This window comes from Bufo gargarizans, chromosome 10, assembly GCF_014858855.1.
Source record: "Bufo gargarizans isolate SCDJY-AF-19 chromosome 10, ASM1485885v1, whole genome shotgun sequence".
NCBI classification, from domain to species: domain Eukaryota; kingdom Metazoa; phylum Chordata; class Amphibia; order Anura; family Bufonidae; genus Bufo; species Bufo gargarizans.
This window is the reverse complement of record NC_058089.1, coordinates 113,005,432-113,026,720: the sequence shown is the minus strand read 5'-3', so window position 1 is coordinate 113,026,720 and position 21,289 is coordinate 113,005,432. Positions and strand designations below refer to the sequence as shown.

Sequence of the window (21,289 nt, the reverse complement as noted above, 5' to 3'; positions counted from 1 at the left end):
GAGGGACATAAAGAGTCTCCGGCTGCAGAGAAGGATCTGTTTGTACACGGAGCAGGGCCCACCTTGTACAAGCAGAGAAACCGCAGAGAGGATTTCTGAAATATGGAATGCAAAAATGTTTCCCAGGCAAATTAACCCTCTCCAAAATCTCCGCTTTAGGCCGAATGCACACGACCGTGTTCCGCGGCCGAGAGCAGTCCGTGGTATGCCGGGCTGGATTCCTGTTCAGAGCAGGAGCGCACGGAGCCATTGGTTGCTATACGAGTGTACAGGGAGTGCAGAATTATTAGGCAAATGAGTATTTTGACCACATCATCCTGTTTATGCATGTTGTCTTACTCCAAGCTGTATAGGCTCGAAAGCCTACTACCAATTAAGCATATTAGGTGATGTGCATCTCTGTAATGAGAAGGGGTGTGGTCTAATGACATCAACACCCTATATCAGGTGTGCATAATTATTAGGCAAATGAGTATTTTGACCACATCATCCTCTTTATGCATGTTGTCTTACTCCAAGCTGTATAGGCTCGAAAGCCTACTACCAATTAAGCATATTAGGTGATGTGCATCTCTGTAATGAGAAGGGGTGTGGTGTAATGACATCAACACCCTATATCAGGTGTGCATAATTATTAGGCAACTTCCTTTGGCAAAATGGGTCAAAAGAAGGACTTTACAGGCTCAGAAAAGTCAAAAATAGTGAGATATCTTGCAGAGGGATGCAGCACTCTTAAAATTGCAAAGCTTCTGAAGCGTGATCATCGAACAATCAAGCGTTTCATTCAAAATAGTCAACAGGGTCGCAAGAAGCGTGTGGAAAAACCAAGGCGCAAAATAACTGCCCATGAACTGAGAAAAGTCAAGCGTGCAGCTGCCAAGATGCCACTTGCCACCAGTTTGGCCATATTTCAGAGCTGCAACATCACTGGAGTGCCCAAAAGCACAAGGTGTGCAATACTCAGAGACATGGCCAAGGTAAGAAAGGCTGAAAGACGAAAACCACTGAACAAGACACACAAGCTGAAACGTCAAGACTGGGCCAAGAAATATCTCAAGACTGATTTTTCTAAGATTTTATGGACTGATGAAATGAGAGTGAGTCTTGATGGGCCAAATGGATGGGCCCGTGGCTGGATTGGTAAAGGGCAGAGAGCTCCAGTCCGACTCAGACGCCAGCAAGGTGGAGGTGGAGTACTGGTTTGGGCTGGTATCATCAAAGATGAGCTTGTGGGGCCTTTTCGGGTTGAGGATGGAGTCAAGCTCAACTCCCAGTCCTACTGCCAGTTTCTGGAAGACACCTTCTTCAAGCAGTGGTACAGGAAGAAGTCTGCATCCTTCAAGAAAAACATGATTTTCATGCAGGACAATGCTCCATCACACGCGTCCAAGTACTCCACAGCGTGGCTGGCAAGAAAGGGTATAAAAGAAGAAAATCTAATGACATGGCCTCCTTGTTCACCTGATATGAACCCCATTGAGAATCTGTGGTCCATCATCAAATGTGAGATTTACAAGGAGGGAAAACAGTCCACCTCTCTGAACAGTGTCTGGGAGGCTGTGGTTGCTGCTGCACGCAATGTTGATGGTGAACAGATCAAAACACTGACAGAATCCATGGATGGCAGGCTTTTGAGTGTCCTTGCAAAAAAAGGTGGCTATATTGGTCACCGATTTGTTTTTGTTTTGTTTTTGAATGTCAGAAATGTATATTTGTGAATGTCGAGATGTTATATTGGTTTCACTGGTAAAAATAAATAAGTGAAATGGGTATATATTTGTTTTTTGTTAAGTTGCCTAATAATTATGCACAGTAATAGTCACCTGCACACACAGATATCCCCCTAAAATAGCTAAAACTAAAAACAAACTAAAAACTACTTCCAAAAATATTCAGCTTTGATATTAATGAGTTTTTTGGGTTCATTGAGAACATGGTTGTTGTTCAATAATAAAATGAATCCTCAAAAATACAACTTGCCTAATAATTCTGCACTCCCTGTATTACTGTACAACAGCGGCGACATAAAGCGCACGGCGTCATAGCAACCAATGACGCCGTGCGCTCCTGCTCTGAACAGGAATCCAGCCCGGCATACCACGGACCGCTCTCGGGCGCGGAACACGGCTGTGTGTATTTAGCCTTATGCTGGGAAAAACCCAAGACACCCTGTCTGCACAGACCGAACGCAAAGCAATCACCAGCAGTAATTGAAGGGTTCTATTACAGCGCTAGATAAGAGTCAAACCAAGCTGAAAACTGAAGTCTTGTACCAGGGGTACACATAAGGGGGGACGTAAAGAATATTCCTTACAGTAATAGTATGAATTCTCCATCTCTCTGATAACTTCTTCACTAATGATGCAACTTTCTAAAACAATCCTGAAGTCTGAATACAGATGTAGTCTACATAAAAAGCTGTTACTTTGTGCAAACCTTTCTTGTCCTGTATTATACTCCAGAGCTGCATTCACTATTCTGCTGGTGGAGTCACTGTGTACATACATTAGAAAGTTGGCACTTCCCAGGATGAATATCACAACAAGTTCTGTGCAGACACTGAAGTAGCAGGGAATGCTGGGTGGGAAGTAGTTCCCGCTCAGATACTTATAGTACATCATTAGCCTGCATGTAACAAGGACAGATATTCTATAAGTCATCGCTGCCGTCCTCTCATTCCTCAGCTGCCTGCATTGTTTGTACATGTGATGGCCGGTGATATTGCGGTTTTATTTTCTTTCTGATACATAATATTCTGATATCAAGAGCTGGAATGTTTTCTATCAGCTCAGCCTGAGTGGGAACACATGAAGGGGCGCCGCTTATCTGACCTTGAATCCTGGTCAGCAAATTATGTTATCCCTCTAGCAGTTGTATTGGATTCCTGCAAAACTTTCTCAGAAATGTGGTTCCCAAAAATGCAGATGGAACAACATGATGTAGACAAAAAACACAGCAGCCACTAAAATAACAGAAAGCGGGCAATGGCTGGGGGTGTGGAGTCATCTAATGCTTCTGCCTGATAACAGTCCATGGGCTCCAAACATGGCTGCCATGGATGTGCCTATAGGAAATAGGAAGAATTATAGAAATCTGGGGCTCTCCTTAGGGATTAGAGACATTTGGAGACAACGCGTTTCAAGGCCCGAGTCAATATTCACAATCAGTCTTCCGTATGAAAACCATGGACAGACTCCATTTGCATTCAGCCTCATCTGATGGCTCCACATAGCTGTAATCATTCAGGACTACGCCAATCCCAGAGGCACTGGCTATAATGTCTTCTTTCCCAGTATAAGTCCAGTCTCAGCAGCACCCACATACTGGCTTGGATCCCGGCAGTAAACAAAGCTGTGATTGTGGGTCAGAGCAAAAAAATTCTCATCTGTGCCACTCCCCCCTCTAAAATATCTCACTGAGCCAGTATCTGCCGTGCCCAAAAATATATTAAATGCTAGTCATAGCCTCAGGTCACATAGCCCTGCACCGAGGACGGCAAACACTGAGCTCACATGCCAGGAGCCATCATGCACTCCAGCACTCCCTCTAGATGGATGGGACTGAGAGATGTGCTCATCCTGAGACTTCTGGTTCCCGAATAGGGTAACAAATCTACTGGGGCACTAAAGGCTCTGTTCACACTTAATTTCTTTATTCCCTCAGGAGATTTTGCTGACATAAAGTGGCCAATGACTCACTCCCATTGTAAAAAGAAGATATACCGCACGGTTTATAGGATGGTGCAGCGGACTATGCCTTACTTTACAGTAAATAGAGTAAACTGAAATAAAAAGGGTATACTGGTCTGGCTTTTGCCAAAAGGGGAGACTCTTTGAGTACATGGGGCCCTAAGGATGCATTTCTCATATGTACTGGGAGCTTTCCCTGCACATATCCTGAAAGTGTTCCTAGGTATGCTGCTGTGGGGTACGGCTACACTGTTTGCACGATGTAGCGGCGATCCCATAGAAATTAATGGGATCACTGCGGGAGTCATAAAACATCTAACACTGCTGGATTATTTGTAAGTCATACAGCAATCCCATATTTTTCTATAGGATCACCGCTACTCCGTAGCATAGTACACCGTTATCTTGGCCGCGATATGTGTCATGCCACCAGTGTCGCTATACCCTTACTGTTGACAACCACAATGGGCACAATACCGTGATTATTCACAGTTGTCACCCAGCTACATACAAAATAGTGGCTCTTTAGGAGACACGAGCCGATAGGACGTGGCTTAGATCACAGCCACAGGATGCAATATATGTCAATCCGACATGGACTCTGATCTGTGCAGAAAGCAAGGGCTCAAAAATTGCTAAAATGAACGCCGTCACCTAAGGGATGTACCTACAGCTTCCAGCTACACAAGATCCATGAATGAATGTTTGCCGGGTCATTATGGACAGGCCCATGCGAAGCATAATTAAGGCAATACGAATGCAATTGAACTACAGCTCCCATCGTAGTCTGAAGTCAGAAGTAACCAGCGGCTGAGGCCGGGGACAGAGTTTTCGGCCGCAGGATGAGACTTCCAAGCAGTGAAAGTGCTCGTCTTCCCTGTATCCCAAGAAGAATCCACAGCAGTTCTGGAACTTTTTCATAGTTTTCATCTTTAGGTTCCTCACCATTTTTACTTGATGTTAGTACAAAGGAACGTTCTTGTCGTCCCCAGAGGTTGGAAAGGCTCTAATGAGGACCAGTCTATAATATAACCGCACTGACACACTGTAATAAACCATCAGGAGACAGAATGGTGCTGTGGATGTGTTTAGCTCACAGACTTTGTCTAGACTGGATACTAATGTAACAAACTACCAGCAGTGAGAAGTTTGAAGTCCAAACAGCCTCTGGATTAAACAGGGATATTCACTTTCACTAAACGCAAGCAGTGACTTTTTGTCCATAATGAAGTTTGAAACTAGAAACATATTAGAGATTTGCAGGCGTTTTCATCCTCTCTTGGGCCACTCTTACCATGTATGTTCGATGGTGGGATTAACTGTTGCGCCCCCTCCCAATAATATGTGACGCTATACATACGTGACCGTTCCTACATGTAGTGATTGGCTTCTGTGGTCTCCATAATACAAAACAGAGGAGACGTAACATTCAGTTAGATGGAGATTTAATGTAAATGCTCAGATCTCTGCAAGCTGAAATAGTGAGGATCCCGCTGCTTTCTATGGCCGGGTAAATCCTGCACAGTTATCTCCAGTGAATGAGGGGTTAAACTGGAAGCACTGGGCAGAACAAACTGCAGAGCCATCAGAACTAGCGAGGCGCAGACAATGGGATGTGAGAGAACACTGATTTTTCCCTCTCCTCGGTTACAAAATCTGAAGGGTGGGATAGAACAGACGGCGAGCTCTGAAACGCACACTCAGCGCTCTCATCCGCAGCCACCTCGCCCACGCCGGCCGCACCTTGCTCCCACTGGCCGGGATCCGCTAACATTCACCAAATCTAAAATACATATGAAATATAACTAAAGCCAGATTTTCACATGGTCCCTGCTCTAGTGCAGCCGCTGTGCCGAAGCTCAATGTATACTTCTGGCACTGGGACTACAACCCCCTGTAATCACTACACCCGGAAAATGAGCGGATGAGTGAGGTACAGTTGCTGTCGTCACAGCAGTACACAGTGACCACTGAAGTCAATGGACTAACAATCAGATGCTCATTTTGAGGCACCTGTGGACTATGGTCTAAAAAAATAGGGGTCCAAAACCTATTAACCTATGTGGACTGGGGCTATCCTGACGGGACATTAAGGTCCCTTGCAGACGAGCGTGTCCGGATTAGGTCCAGATGCGTCCCGGTGCATTGAGGCAAACCCACGCAAGTAGGTACGCAATTGCACTCAGTTTTGACTGCGATTGAGTTCCGATGTTCAGTTTTTATCCCGCGGGTGCAATGTGTTTTGCACGCGCGTGACAAAAAACTGACTGTGGTACCCAGACCCGAACTTCTTCACAGAAGTTCAGGTTTGGGTTCAAGGTTCTGTAGATTGTATTATTTTCCCTTATAACATGGTTATAAGGAAAAATAATAGCATTCTAAATACATCAGAATACAGCAACATGGTGATGGATCATGTGACGGACCATGTGATGAGCGTAGTGACGTCATCAAAGGTCTTATTCCTCACAGAACAAGACAGAAGAGATACCGGCTGCGCAAACAAGTGGATTAAGGGCCCTTTCACACTTGCGTTGCCCGGATCCGGCATAGAGTTCCGTCGTCGGGGCTCTATGCCGGAAGAATCCTGATCAGGATTATCCTAATGCATTCTGAATGGAGAGAAATCCGTTCAGGATGCATCAGGATGTCTTCAGTTCCGGAACGGAACGTTTTTTGGCCGGAGAAAATACTGCAGCATGCTGCACTTTTTGCTCCGGCCAAAAATCCTGAAGACTTGCCGCAAGGCCGGATCCGGAATGAATGCCCATTGAAAGGCATTGATCCGGATCCGGCCTTAAGCTAAACGTCGTTTCGGCGCATTGCCGGATCCGACGTTTTAGCTTTTTTAGAGTGGTTACCATGGCTGCCGGGACGCTAAAGTCCTGCTAGCCATGGTAAAGTGTAGTGGGGAGCAGCATACTTACCGTCCGCGCGGCTCCCGGGGCGCTCCAGAGTGACGTCAGGGCGCCCCAAGCGCATGGATCACATGAAACACGTCATCCATGCGCACGGGGCGCTCGGACGTCACTCTGGAGCGCCCAGGGAGCCGCACGGACTGTAAGTATACTGCTCCCCCGCTCCCCACTACTACTATGGCAACCAGGACTTTAATAGCGTCCTGGCTGCCATAGTAACACTGAAAGCATTTTGAAGACGGCTCCGTCTTCAAATGCTTTCAGCACACTTGCGTTTTTACGGATCCGGCGTGTAATTCCGGCAAGTGGAGTACACGCCGGATCCGGACAACGCAAGTGTGAAAGGGCCCTAAGGCGAGTTAAATTTTAAATTTTTTAACCCCTCCAGCGCTATTGTACTAAGCATTCTGTATTCAGAATGCTAATATTTTCCCTTATAACCATGTTATAAGGGAAAATAATAATGTTTGGGTCCCGATCATCACCTAGCAACCGTGCGTGAAAATCGCACCGCATCCGCACTTTCTTGCGATTTTCACGCAACCCTATTCATTTCTATGGGGCCTGCGTTGCGTGTAAAACGCACAAAGAGGAGCATGCTGCGATTTTCACGCAACCCACAAGTGATGCGTGAAAATCACCGCTCATGTGCACAGCCCCATCACCTCATGCATTGCACCCGCGCGGAAATCTCGCCCGTGTGAAAGGGGCCTAAAGGTGGTTTTGCACCTGCTCATACTCCCTGCTTGTTCCATGTCTGCCCAGAGTTTGCTGTAGTGATTAGCATTCTGGATCTGTACAGTCTTCAGGTGTAATAAATTCTTACTGCTCCAATGCAAAATAGGAGCTCAGCAATGCTGCAATGGGGTGCGTCTGACTGTGAGCTTAAAAACTTTTTAAAATAGCCAGCAGAATAGTGAGTGCAGCTCTGGAGTATAATACAGGATGTAACTTAGGATCAGTACAGGATAAGTAATGTAATGTATGTTCACAGTGACTCTACCTGCAGAATAGTGAGTGCAGTTCAGGAAGTAATTCAGAATCAGTACAGGAAAAGTAATGTATGCACACAGTGACTCCACCAGCAGAATAGTGAGTGCAGCTCTGGAGTATAATGCAGGATGTAACTCATAAGTACAAGATCAGGATAAGTATGGACTCAGAGGTTTATGTTACATGTCTGACGTTCTCTGTAGAAGTTTATTACCACGGTGTTAATTATACAGTATACAGGATGTGATGAGTGTCAATAAAACACTGCCCTGCAGACAAACAGCTCGCTATGGCGTAATGAACAGATTTTTTTGTTGATCTTAGTAATCACACATTACTTGCCATCTTTCAGCCTATTGAAATGAACTCATACGATGGCATGAGGGTGTGAGTTTATTCTATCCACTGGGAAATGATCACAAGTTACCTTGAGTCAAGCATGGGACAATGTAATTCAGCGATTTTCATCCTGTGGCTTTTAAACTGTTGAGAGGCGGAATTTCCTAGGTATTAGAGCATGCTGGTTGTAGTAGTCCTTAAACAGCTGTAAAGTTAAATTTGAACTGCACCAAGACTTTTTGTAGTGCTACTGACTGATTTTAACGCAAGCTATAGCTGCAGTCCTACACAGTACATGGAGTCACAGGCTATTTTCTACACTGCAGCTGTCACTCCATAGTTAAAAAGCAATCCATAGTGCTACAAAAAGTCTATGCACCCCAAACCCAGAGCAAATGAGTCCACGGACACTGGTCATTAGAGGGCTCTGCAATGGCACCAGGCTCTGCCCTCATCAGCACGTCTGCAGGGTTGGAGCACTGTATGATGAAATATGTACATACATGTGAGCTGCTATGTGAACATGATGCATCCACCGATCTCTGACTACACAGCCATATTTGCAACCTCCCCATAGCCTATGTAAACCATTTCTCTTAAAAAATTGCATGTAAAACCAAGACTGCAGCTTGCATGGATCAAAGGCTTTGACAAAAATATTCTAATGTTCTAAATCCGGAATGTTCTACACTGTGGAATAAAAATCCTCAGCAACATACAAGACGACAGATTTTGTTCCTTCCAGTCAGCCAGAAGGGTCTTAAAATGAAACTTCATTCCTTACCTCAGACTAAAGGCCTCATCGGGAGCACTACCCTGGCAACTCACAGCGACTGCGCCCAGTTTACAGGACGGCATAAACGTTCTTGTGAAGATAATGAGATTTAAAGCTCATTAATACATCAAAGGCTCGGGGAGGGCGGCTCTGCACAAGCCATGAAATACACGGTTTATGTACGTAGATATAAGGAATACAACCCTCATTATCTAGTCACCTCCCTGCTGCAAATATCATCATATGCATCATGCATGCACAATGGGAGTCTCCCAAAGGATAGAAATCCATACATGAGGGCACCCAGGAGGCATGGACTACACAAGTGACATTCTACTACCTAAGGGCTCAGGCACATTAACGTGTGCCGGCTGGGCTCGTACTGTGGCCCGCAATATACAGGCACCGGCCGCTTGTGTACGGCTAAGGTGCGGTGCAAAACGGAGGCACAGAACCGCACAGAAGCACTACCAAGTGGTTTATTTTTTTGCGGTGCGGACGGATGACAGACCCATTCAAGTTGAATGTGTCTGCATCAGTCTGCTCCAGCTACACAGACGGTGCTTGTGCATTAGGGACCACAATTTGCGGTTCCCAATGCACGGAACGAGCGGCACACGTTCGTGTGAATGAGCCCTAAGGGAAATCTCCACTTGGACAACTACATTCCCCAGATAATATCTCCATACATTGTCTAATACTACGGTAAATACTTTGTGTGATTTGTCTTTTATCCAGTATGATACTCGGGATCGGTACTTCTCTATTCACAGCCAAAGGTAAAATCCACAATGCTTTGCAGGAAGTCAGAGGTCACAGCTAGAGCAGAGCTGTCAGGACGCCTGACCACAGGGTGGAGCTAAGCTGCTGTCTGTTTCCAAGGACAACCAGAAGAAATTTGACAGCAGATTTGGATGTCAACGGAAGAGACATTTTCAAACACCATAAGCACAAGTATCAGCAAAACTGATCCAATGTACCATAAGCATCAAGGTGAGCCGGGACTGATTGTCCTGAAAGAGTTAATCCCAGTTGACACATTCTCTCTATGCAAAATAAAGTGCAGAGATGCAAATCAGGGTAAAAACAACAAAAAGAAAAAACAATGTCCCAAGCCACGGGGCAAGGACAAAGCAACAGGCATCAAGGGCTCCGAGTGTACGTGACCCCAAATATTCCGGCATGACTAAAGCTCACCCCAATACACTGTCTGCTGCCCAGGAAGCAGAGCTATGGGGAGCTGTTTGATAGGTTTAGGGTCCATTCACACATCCGCAAAATGGGTCCGCATCCGTTCCGCAATTTTGCAGAACAGGTGTGGACCCATTCATTTTCAATAGGGCCGGAATGTGCTGTCAGCATTTGCGGATCTGCACTTCCATTCCGCAAAAAAATAGAACATGTCCTATTCTTGTCCACAATTGAAAAGGCATTTTCTAGGAGAGTGCCGGCGATGTGCGGTCCGCAAAATGTGGAACGCACATTGCCGGTGTCCTTGTTTTGCGGATCCGCAAAACACACACGGACGTGTGAATGGACCCTAAGGCCCCCTTCACACACACATTACCGTTTTAAAAAAAGTCATAAAAGAGACATGTGTATCACATGCAGAGGCGCAACTTTAAGATCCTGGGCCCCATTGCACAATCTGTAGCAGGGCCCCCCATCAAGCGTGTGCTTTCTATAATACTGGCATCTTCTTATGTTGAAGAAGGGTCTCTGGGACGCTAGGCACCCCTATACCTACGGATTACACTTTTTTGGGCTTTTTTTCATTTTTTTTCAAAAAAGGCACCCAAATAAAATAAACGCCATTAGCAAACAAATGCACGTGTGTCCTTTGGTTCGTATCTCCTACATAGGTTCAGCTAAGGCTACTTTCACACTGGCGTTTTGGCTTTCCGGATCAGTTTTGCCCTAATGCATTCTGAATGGAAAAGGATCCGCTCAAAATGCATTATTTTGCCTCCGATCAGTCACCATTCCGCTTTGGAGGCGGACCCCAAAACGCTGCTTGCAGTGTTTTGGTGTCCATCTGACGAAACGGAGTCAATGGGGACGGATCCGTTTTCACTGACACAATCTGGCACAATAGAAAACGGATCCGTCCTCCATTGACTTTCAATGGTGTTCAAGATGGATCCGTCTTGGCTATGTTAAAGATAATACAAACAGATCCGTTCTGAACGGGATGCAGACGGTCGTATTATCTGAACGGATCCGCACCAAACGCGAGTGTGGTGGGACCCCCATTACCCACACAGCAGCAGGTTCTAGAGGCGGGACCCACATCTATCAGTCATTTATGGTTTATCCAATGTGCACGTTGGGAATACCCTTTTACTTCTCTATGAAAAAACAATAGTAAAGGAGTCAAAAATGCAGACTACAAACTCCGCTCCTCGTATCTCTGCTTCCTCGACAATCTGACATGGAGACTTGGCGTGTGGAGAGTTAATATCACTGCTGCAGCACCCTCCTGGAAGCCTCAGGCGGCTACAAAGGCTTCTGACCGTCCGGAGCGACAGGTCCAGACAAGTCTACCATCGCTGCGTCCGCTTCTGACAGTTATTTTAAAAATCGTCGCCCCTATATATTTAGGCCTGAAACATGAGCTAAAATAGAATATACAACCATCTAAAAATACCCGCGCCTAGATGCGATAATGACCCCGCTCACTGCTCCTGTACACACCAATGTTTTGGTCTCGCACTCTATTTCATTGGAAGAGATCAGTGTGCTTATTTTAACCCTTGATTTCCTCAAACACCAAATCTACCATGGTGACATAATGGAAAAGGCAGCTGCTGTGGAGGTTCCTCTAGACCAGGCATGCTCAACCTGCGGCCCTCCAGCTGTTGCAAAACTACAACTCTCATCATTCCCTGACAGCCTACAACTATCATCCTACAGAAGGGCATTGTGGGAGTTGTAGTTTTACAACAGCTGGAGAGCCGCAGGTTGAGCATCCCTGGTCTAGACAAAGGAAAATATCCTGATCTCTCCTGCAGATAGTGATGCAGAATATAGCACCAAGGGGGCCAAACATTCCTCCAGGTATGTGGATGTGTCTGAGGGAGATAAGTAAGCAGTACACAGTGACTCCACCAGCAGAATAGTGAGTGCAGCTCTGGAGTATAATACAGGAGGTAACTGAGGATCAGTTCAGGATAAGTAATGTATGTACACAGTGACTTCATCAGCAGAATAGGGAGTGCAGCTCTGGAGTATAATACAGGATGTAACTGAGGATCAGTACAGGATAAGTAATGTATGTACAGTGTAACTCCACCAGCTGAATAGTGAGTACAGCTCTTGAGTATAATACAGGATATGGCCTCATGCACACGGCCGAGAGCGGACCGTGGAAACCCGGCCGGGATTCCTGCTGACAGCATGAGCGCACGGCGTCATTGGTTGCTATGACACCGTGTGCTTCATGCAGCCGCTGCTGTACAGTAATACAGTAGTATAGTGTATTACTGTACAGCAGCAGCTGCATGAAGCGCACGGCGTCATAGCAACCAATGACGCCGTGCGCTCATGCTGTCAGCAGGAATCCCGGCCGGGTTTCCACGGTCCGCTCTCGGCCGCGGAACCCGGCCGTGTGCACGAGGCCTATAACTGAGGATCAGTACAGGATAAGTAATGTATGTACACAGTGACTCCACCAGCAGAATAGTGAGTGCAGCTCTGGAGTATAATACAGGATATAACTGAGGATCAGTACAGGATAAGTAATGTATGTACACAGTGACTCCACCAGCAGAATAGTGAGTGCAGCTCTGGAGTATAATACAGGATGTAACTCAGGATCAGTACAGGATAAGTAATGTATGTACACAGTGACTGCACCAGCAGAATAGTGAGTGCTGCTCTGGAGTATAATACAGGATGTAACTGAGGATCTGTACAGGATAAGTAATGTAATGTACACTGTGACGTTACACTGTATATACATGATATAAAAGGTGAACCTGCATTTTGACTGGCACCATACATCCCATATACTGTAGTCTAAATCTCCCTTTAGTAGGGTACTGTAATATTAAAAGGTATATCTATGTGAGGTACGAGCTCTGGGAGGCTCCCACACTGTCCACACCTCTTCTGTGTTTCGCCACCAGGTTTGAGTATTGATCTTATCAGTTCAGCTATAGGAGATAGAAATGCAAACCATTTCCTCTCTTCTTCTAAGCACAGATGGGTCTGCACAGGGAAGCTGTCATCTTAGCAGTCAGAGAATGCAAATAGCGAGCACCTGTCCTATTTTCTGTTCCTCTGAGCTCTGCACGCCGGGCTGTACTGCTGTCTGAACCCTGACACAATGAAGAACTCGGGTCACCAGCCTCAAATTATTCTAAACTGGCACTTCCCCAAATTCAACATGCTTTTTTCCTCTCAGGGATTTAGCAGCACAACTCAGTCCTTCCCACGGTAGGATTCCAAGTCTGTGCCCGCTCCACTAAAGGGATTTCATGTCACGTCCTGCACTGGGACCTCTCACTGTGGATGTGCTAGCTGAGGTGCCAGGACACCTGAGAGAGCTGAGCGCAATAACAATACCTAGTCAGCTCCGGTGCAAGAAGTGCCCTGCATATTACCCATCCTGGCACAACACCAGGCTGTCCAGGTGTCAGAGGCGGCCCGCATATTACCTGTTCTGTGGTCGGCCAGTTCATGATCAGTCTGGCATTTTACAGGGAACAGCTAATATGCAGGTAGTCTAATACTTTTGCAGATTTCCCAGTTTTTCTGGTACCCAGCAAATCCCCAGTCTATTCTAATATCACTGGTATCCTGCATATTACCAGTCTACAGAGAAGCTGGCGGTGCCCTGCATACCACCAGCCTATTAAGGAGTCACCTGCATCCTGCATATTGTTAGTCTGGTGATATGCAGAGCACCGCTGATACCTAGTTGCAGGAGCGGACTGAGAACTTGTGGCCCTGGGAAAAAAAAAAAAACTAAAAGTGGCCCCATGTTGTACAAGTAGGCAGGACCAGCAGTACCATAGTGCAGCACAAAATACTGCCTCAGCAGAACCCAATACCACAGTGCAGCACACAATACTGCCGCCCCCATCACAGCATTTAAAGGGAACCTGTCATCAACGTTATGCTGACCTCACTGAGGGCAGCATAAAATAGTGACAGAAGTGCTGATGTCAGCGGCGTGTCACTCATGAGCTAAAAGTCAGTGGTTGCTGAGAACCAGCATCATAATCATTGCAGCCCAGGGCGTGAAAAGAGTCAAATCTACCTGAGAAGAGTCCTGGTTATACATAATCTCCTGCTCTCACCCATCTGCTGATGATTGGCAGTTCTCTCCTAGAGAGAAAGGGAGAAAACTACATAGAAGACGGTCAGTCATCAGCAGGAGAGCAGGGATTTATGAATAACCAGGACTCTTCTCAGGTGGCCGGGACTCTTTTTCAGGGCCAGTCTGCAATGATTGTGATGTTGGTTCTCGGCAACCACTTAGTTTTAACTTTTAAATGACAGATCGCTGAAATCAACTCGCCTGTCTCTACTTTATTCTGCCTTTAGTATGAGCAGCATAACGTTGATGATGGGCTCCCTTTAACTGCACCATCATCCTGAGGATAGTGATACAGTTGACTTCAGAAGGGCACCTGCGGCTGATTAATTAATGCTTAGAGCATCAGAATGTTATGTACCCAGCCACTGGCCATGAGGAGGGCATGGGTTACCCCTGTGGGGTAAATGGCCAGTCTGCCCTTGCCCAGTTGGTTGGTATAGTAGCACCCCTACAGACTGGTAATGTGCAGAGCACTAATGATACCCGAGCTGTCTGATGACATGCAGGGCACCCCTGACACCCAGTTGTCTGGTATAGTGGCACCCCTACAGACTGGTGATGTGCAGAGTTCTGGTATCACTTGCGCCCTGCATATGTGGCTTTGCTACCATGAGAAGCTGTAATATAGCAGGACAGCATGGATACTGGTGATGTGACGCCACTGAGAGGAGATACGTTACCGTACAGAGCACAAACACAGCAACCAGACAGCAGGGTCGTCTGTCCAGTCCGGCTCTGGGAAAGTTGGGTGACGACCATTACAGCCGCCTTCACTGCTTCCACTGTGGTAGTCACCAGCATACACTGACATCAAGGGGGTCATCGGAAAGCTGGGTGACATCTCCTTAGGAGCTGCTTTGGATGGTGACCACCCAGCTTTTCCATGTAAACACATACAGCAGAGGTAGTGACACAAAGCGCCCTCCCCCTGTTGATGTCCAGCACCATGGAATTAATAGCACTTTAAAATAAATAATTACCTGTACAGAGGAAAAAGGAGGGAGAGCAAAGACATCCAGGATCTGACAGGATATACAACGCATCGACACCACACACAGTATATAAAAGTAAAAAATCTATTTGTACCGTGTAGCCAGTAAGTGAGATTCCTCAGCGGTTGATAACTTTTTGATGGATAACTGAACAGTTAACCATTGATATCAACCACTGGGTAACACATTATATACACATCACGTGCTATAAACACACACATTATAATGTATATAGTGTGTGATGTACATGTAAACACACAGTATACAGAAACACTATATACATATCACACATGGCAGGGACACAATGTACACACAGGTCGCAGAGTCCAAAACAACAGACCACTGGTATCATAGAAGAGCCACTGATCCAAGAACCTCAGGACAACACAAGCAAGACAGTCACACCATACAGTACACAGCCACACAACTCATCACAAGAGCCATACGTGTGACACTAACACCTCAACACACAGTTTTACACCTGGACACAGGACAAGACATAATACACAATAAACATAATCCATAGCCACACAATCTACCACAAGTGTAATGCAAGTGACACACAGGTGACACAACACAACATCACACAGGTGACACACACACAGGTGACACACACACATCACACAGGTGACACACATCACATCACACAGGTGACACACACATCACATCACACAGGTGACACACATCATACACCACACAGGTGACACACAGACATCACACAGGTGATATACATCACACAGGTGACACACATCATACACCACACAGGTGACACACATCATACACCACACAGGTGACACACATCATACATCATACATCACACACAGGTGACACACACCACACTACAAGAATAAACCGCCTGATAGAGAAGTTACAGACCTCACACACAATAATCCACCACACACGTGACAACTACAGGACACATACAATACATCCCTGCACCCCGGTCACACTCCCTCTCCACCGCAGGGTCGTGTACAGGTTACTCCAGGTGATGCCAGAGCCCTGTCACAGTTAGTAGGTGCCCCCCACACCCCGCCGTCCTCCTCACCATGTCTCCGGCCGCTGTCTCCTCCGCTCACCTAGCTGCCATGTTCCGGAGCAGTGAGCGCTCCAGAGCGGCGCTCAGTCTGGCCCCGCCCCCTCTGTGTAGTGCGTGGACCCGGCCCAGGGGGGGGGGAGCGAGGGCCGACGGCGCTGAACCCAGCCAGCCCGGGGAGGACAACTCCTAGCATGCAGACTGCCACCCCTGCTGGGAAATATACAATTTTAGTGCTCTGCCACCTGTGACTGCTGAACTACAACTCCCAGCATGCAGACTGCCACCCTTGCTGGGAAATATACAGTATTAGTAATCTGCCACCTATGGCTGCTGAACTACAACCCCCAGCATGCAGACTGCCACCCCTGCTGAGAAATATACATTGGGTATTAGTACTCTGCCACCTTTTTCCTCTTGAACTACAACTCCCAGCATGCAGACTGCCACCCCTGCTGGGAAAAATACAGTATTAGTGCTCTGCCACCTGTGGCTGCTGAACTACAACCCCCAGCATGCAGACTGCCACCCCTGCTGAGAAATATACATTGGGTATTAGTACTCTGCCACCTTTTACTGCTGAACTACAACTCCCAGCATGCAGACTGCCACCCCTGCTGGGAAATATACAGTATTAGTGCTCTGCCACCTGTGGCTGCTGAACTACAACCCCCAGCATGCAGACTGCCACCCCTGCTGAGAAATATACATTGGGTATTAGTACTCTGCCACCTTTTACTGCTGAACTACAACTCCCAGCATGCAGACTGCAATCCCTCCTGGCCTGGTGCCTGAGCGGGCTCAGTGCCCCCCTGCCACAGCATGGTATCACCAATAGTGGATGTTACAGATTTTGCATTGAGGCTAACTAGGATATGCCCCCATTGTCCGATAGGTGTGGATCCCACTGCTGGGACCTGCACCTATATCGAGAAAGGAGCTTGCAAAGTGGTGGCTGGAGGACTCCGGTCCAGCCACCACCAAGCACTCTCCCCATAGAAGTGAATGGGAGCAGTGGCGTACGGATTGCCATAGCAATGACTATGGGGCCCTATGCCACTGGGGACCCGGGCTGCCGGCTGAGGAGTTAAAAAAAATATTATTTCAAGTGGCGGTGCAATAGGACCCCCCTCATTGGTGGCAGAGGCAGTTCCGATCGGAGTCCCAGCAGTGTAATGCTGCGGCTCCGATCGGTTACCATGGCAGCCAGGGCGCTACTGAAGTCCTGGCTGCCATGGTCAGTTATTCTGCAGTATACTTACATGCGCTGTGGACGTCGGGCGCTCCTCCTTCTTGTAACTCATCACAGGTCTGTGCAGCGCATTGCTATAAGCAATGCCCACCAATGGTTTTAATACCTGGGGCTGGTGAGAGGCACTGGGGGCTGATGGAGAGGCACTGGGGGCTGATGGAGAGGCTACTGGGGGCTGCCATGAGGCTATTGAAGGCTACTAAAAGGCATGGGGCTCTTATCTGAGGTCTGGTTGGGGGTCATTCATATTGGGGTCTGAGCTGAGGTGTGATCTGAGGTCTTATTGGGGTCTTATTAACATTGGGGATCTTATTGGGGCTGTCAGCTGAGGTCTAATTGGTCTGACCTGAGGTGTAATGACATTATTTTTTTTCCGGAGCAGCTTGGAGAAAAAAGGCCTCACAGTCTCCCACACTCCTTCTGCCCGGCCAAGCCTGTCAGCACCCCTTAGGCCAAGCCTGTCAGAACCCCCTATGCCAAGCCATCTAGCACCCCTAAGGCCTAGCCAGCCAGCACCCCTGAGACCAAGCCAGCCAGCACCCCTGAGGCCAAGCCAGCCAGCACCCCTGAGGCCAAGCCAGCCAGCACCCCTGAGGCCAAGCCTGCCAGCACCCCTGAGGCCAAGCCTGCCAGCACCCCTGAGGCCAAGCCTGTCAGCACCCCTGAGGCCAAGCCTGTCAGCACCCCTGAGGCCAAGCCTGTCAGCACCCCTGAGGCCAAGCCAGCCAGCACCCCTGAGGCCAAGCCAGCCAGCATCCCTGAGGCCAAGCCAGCCAGCATCCCTGAGGCCAAGCCTGTTAGCACCCCTGAGGCCAAGCCAGCCAGCACCCCTAAGGCCAAGCCTGTCAGCACCCCTGAGGCCAAGCCTGTCAGCACCCCTGACTCTTCAGAACTGTAAGTAAATTATATATAAGGGGAGCTTATAATATGAAAGAGATGAATTATGTCAGAGCGGCTCTTCACCTACACGTGTATCAGCACTAGATATATACCCCTTACACTCCCTAATACCCAAACTACACAAGATACATATCCCTACCTTCTGTCTAATACACATACACACCCCACGATATGTTCTTTCACCTCCTTGTGTTACAGACCCCTGTACAATTTAACAATCTTCTTTAATACACAGACATTTAGATTCATACATTTCCTACACTGGCACAGATGCGTTGTGACCAGTGACCAACTGTCGGTGCACAGTCCTACGTGTAACCGTCGCAAGTGCATGAAGAGCAGCGGATGTGGCGGCGAGGTCCGAAAGGTATGTGGGGGTGGGAGATCCGGGAGCGGGGGGCCCATAAATTTTTTTGGCTATGGGGCCCAGTCATTTCTAGCTATCCCCCTGAATGGGAGAGCATCGCGGTGGTCACCTGGTCACAAAGACACCCCACCACATGTCCGATCCTGTGGCAGATAATCACAGAGACAGATCCCCCTACCCCTTTTCCCATGGGGCAGATACAGGCCTCCATCTACGTCTGCAGAGTGTGAAACATGGATGTACTGTAGCCAACGTCTACTCCAGCTTTAGATCAGCACAGCCAGTACCTGGGACCCGCACTGATAAGCTGTTTGAGAACGCAACAGCGTTTGCAGCTTTCCCTAGGCCGGTGACGCCACGTACATCAGTCACGTGGCCTAGGAGCAGCTCAGCCCTATTCAGGTGAATGGGGCTGAGCGCAATACCAAGCACAGCCACTACACAATGTATGGCGCTGGTAAGCTGCGGTGCTCACTGGAGGTCTCCCCATCAGTTGATCAGTGGGGGTCCCGGGTGTCAGACGCCCATCATCAGTAGGAAAATCTCAGAAAACCCTTTTAAACTATTTGCAGCCAAAGGGTTCCCGCAAAGAATCAAAATGACCACAAACTCAATCTTCATCCAAGTTGTTAAAACATCTATACAATTATTTCTTATGGAAAGGCTGGGTCAACTAAATTGGCTTCTATTACAGATTTCACCCAACTTTTCCAGACTTCTGAAAGGAAAATCCGCCTGGATACAAAGTAATGCACTCATCCTGCCACCCTATATAAAGTAGACAGACTGGGTATTCAGGAGTCTGGGAAAGTTGCGGACATCATATTAGCAGTGACCCAGCTTTTCAAGGTCAGGTTAACGATGAAGGAAAGGGATTTCTTGGAGATCCTCCCCTAACAACATACCACGCAGATGCCAGCTGTACACAGGGCACGGGAGGGCTGGAGTGTGACTTGGCAATTACACAACAATAAATCAATGACAACTTCCCGAAAGGAAAGCTCCAGCCTGATAAGCATGATGTCATCACTAAATATCAGGGTCCAGGGTGGGAGCGGGCAGGAAACAGAACACATCACATTGTCCATAAAACTCACTGAGCAGGTCCATTGTTTTCATTCTTCCCATTCAATCCCTAGAGACATCCTGCAATAATCCTACAGAACCAAAAAGTGATGGCGGACTGATTGTAATGACCGAAAGAATACGAGGTTATATGTATAGTATAGATAGATAGTCACTGTGTACACACATTACATTACTTATCCTGTATTATACTCCAGAGCTGCACTCTCTATTCTGCTGGCGGAGTCACTGTGTGCATATATTACATTACTTTTCCTGTACTGATCCTGAGTTACATCATGTATTGTACTCCAGAGCTGCACTCACTATTCTGCTGGTGCAGTCACTGTGTACATACATTACTTATCCTGTACTTATCCTGAGTTACATCCTGTATTATACTCCAGAGCTGCACTCACTGTCTGCTGGTGAGTCACTGTGTCCATACATTACTTATCCTGTACTGATCCTGAGTTACATCCTGTATTATTCTCCAGAGCTGCACTCACTATTTTGCTGGTGGAATCACTATGTACATACAATACTTATCCTGTACTGATCCTGAGTTACATGCTGTATTATATACTCCAGAGCTGCACCCACTATTCTGCTGGTGGAGTCCCTGTGTACATACATTACTTATCCTGTACTAATCCTGAGTTACATCCTGTATTATACTCCAGAGCTGTACTCACTATTCTGCCTGTGGAGTCATTGTGAACATACATTACATTACTTATCCTGTGCTGATCCTGAGTTACATCCTGTATTATTTTCCAGAGCTGCACTCACTATTATGCTGGTGGAATCACATACATTAGTGACTCAGTCTGTCCAACTGTATGATCACATAACCGGCATTTATAATCCCCCAGCCTGAGTCGTTAGTCACTGGTCGTTATTAGGATTGTTATTTTAATGTTTGACTTGATTTTCTAGCTACATAATGTCCAGGAGACGTTACCTGCTCTAACCCGGGCAGATAAACAAGCTTCACCATAGTTCCCTATCAACACATTTATACCAGGAACAAAAACCCATTCACATCTCAGTGGCTTAATGGACTGTTTACCTTTTACGGGTAGAAAGGTGGATTAGAGGATTGGTTTCCCAGTACATCTCACAGGCTGGGCTGCTGTGCCCACAGACTTGGCATCTACTCACGTCTACATCCTTTTAACCTCTGCTGTGCCTGGCATGACTAATATGACATCCTGACTCCACCAGCAGAATACTGAGTGCAGCTCTGGAGTATAATACAGGATGTAACTCTGGATCAGTACAAGATAAGTGATGTATGTACACAGTGACTCCACCAGCAGAATAGTGAGTGCAGCTCTGGAGTATAATACAGCATGTAACTCAGGGTCAGTGCAGGATAAGTATTGTATGTACACAGTGACTCCACCAGCAGAATAGTGAGTGCAGCTCTGGAGTATAATACAGGATGTAACTAAGGATCAATACAGGATAAGTAATGAAATGTAATTACAAAGTTACTGAAGTTTTATGTTTTATATCTTTCTATTATATTTCATTGTATTCATTATATATATATATATAGTCTTTAAGTTTTCTGATGCAGTTTCTGATTTATTCTAGCATGTTATTTTTTATTTATAGTCTGTATTTGTTATAGA

General features: G+C 46.9%; 1 protein-coding gene across 1 annotated transcript in view; it reads right to left on the bottom strand.

Moving 5' to 3' along the window:
* The window catches only part of LOC122920104 (puratrophin-1-like), an 82,286-nt gene extending 66,105 nt beyond the window's left edge, over positions 1–16,181 (bottom strand). The window contains exon 1 of the mRNA XM_044269312.1: positions 16,078–16,181. Within this exon, the coding sequence (XP_044125247.1) occupies positions 16,078–16,080 (3 nt within the window). The 5' untranslated portion in view covers positions 16,081–16,181. The remainder of the gene's footprint in view (positions 1–16,077) is intronic.
* Between the last annotated feature and the right edge of the window lie 5,108 nt (positions 16,182–21,289).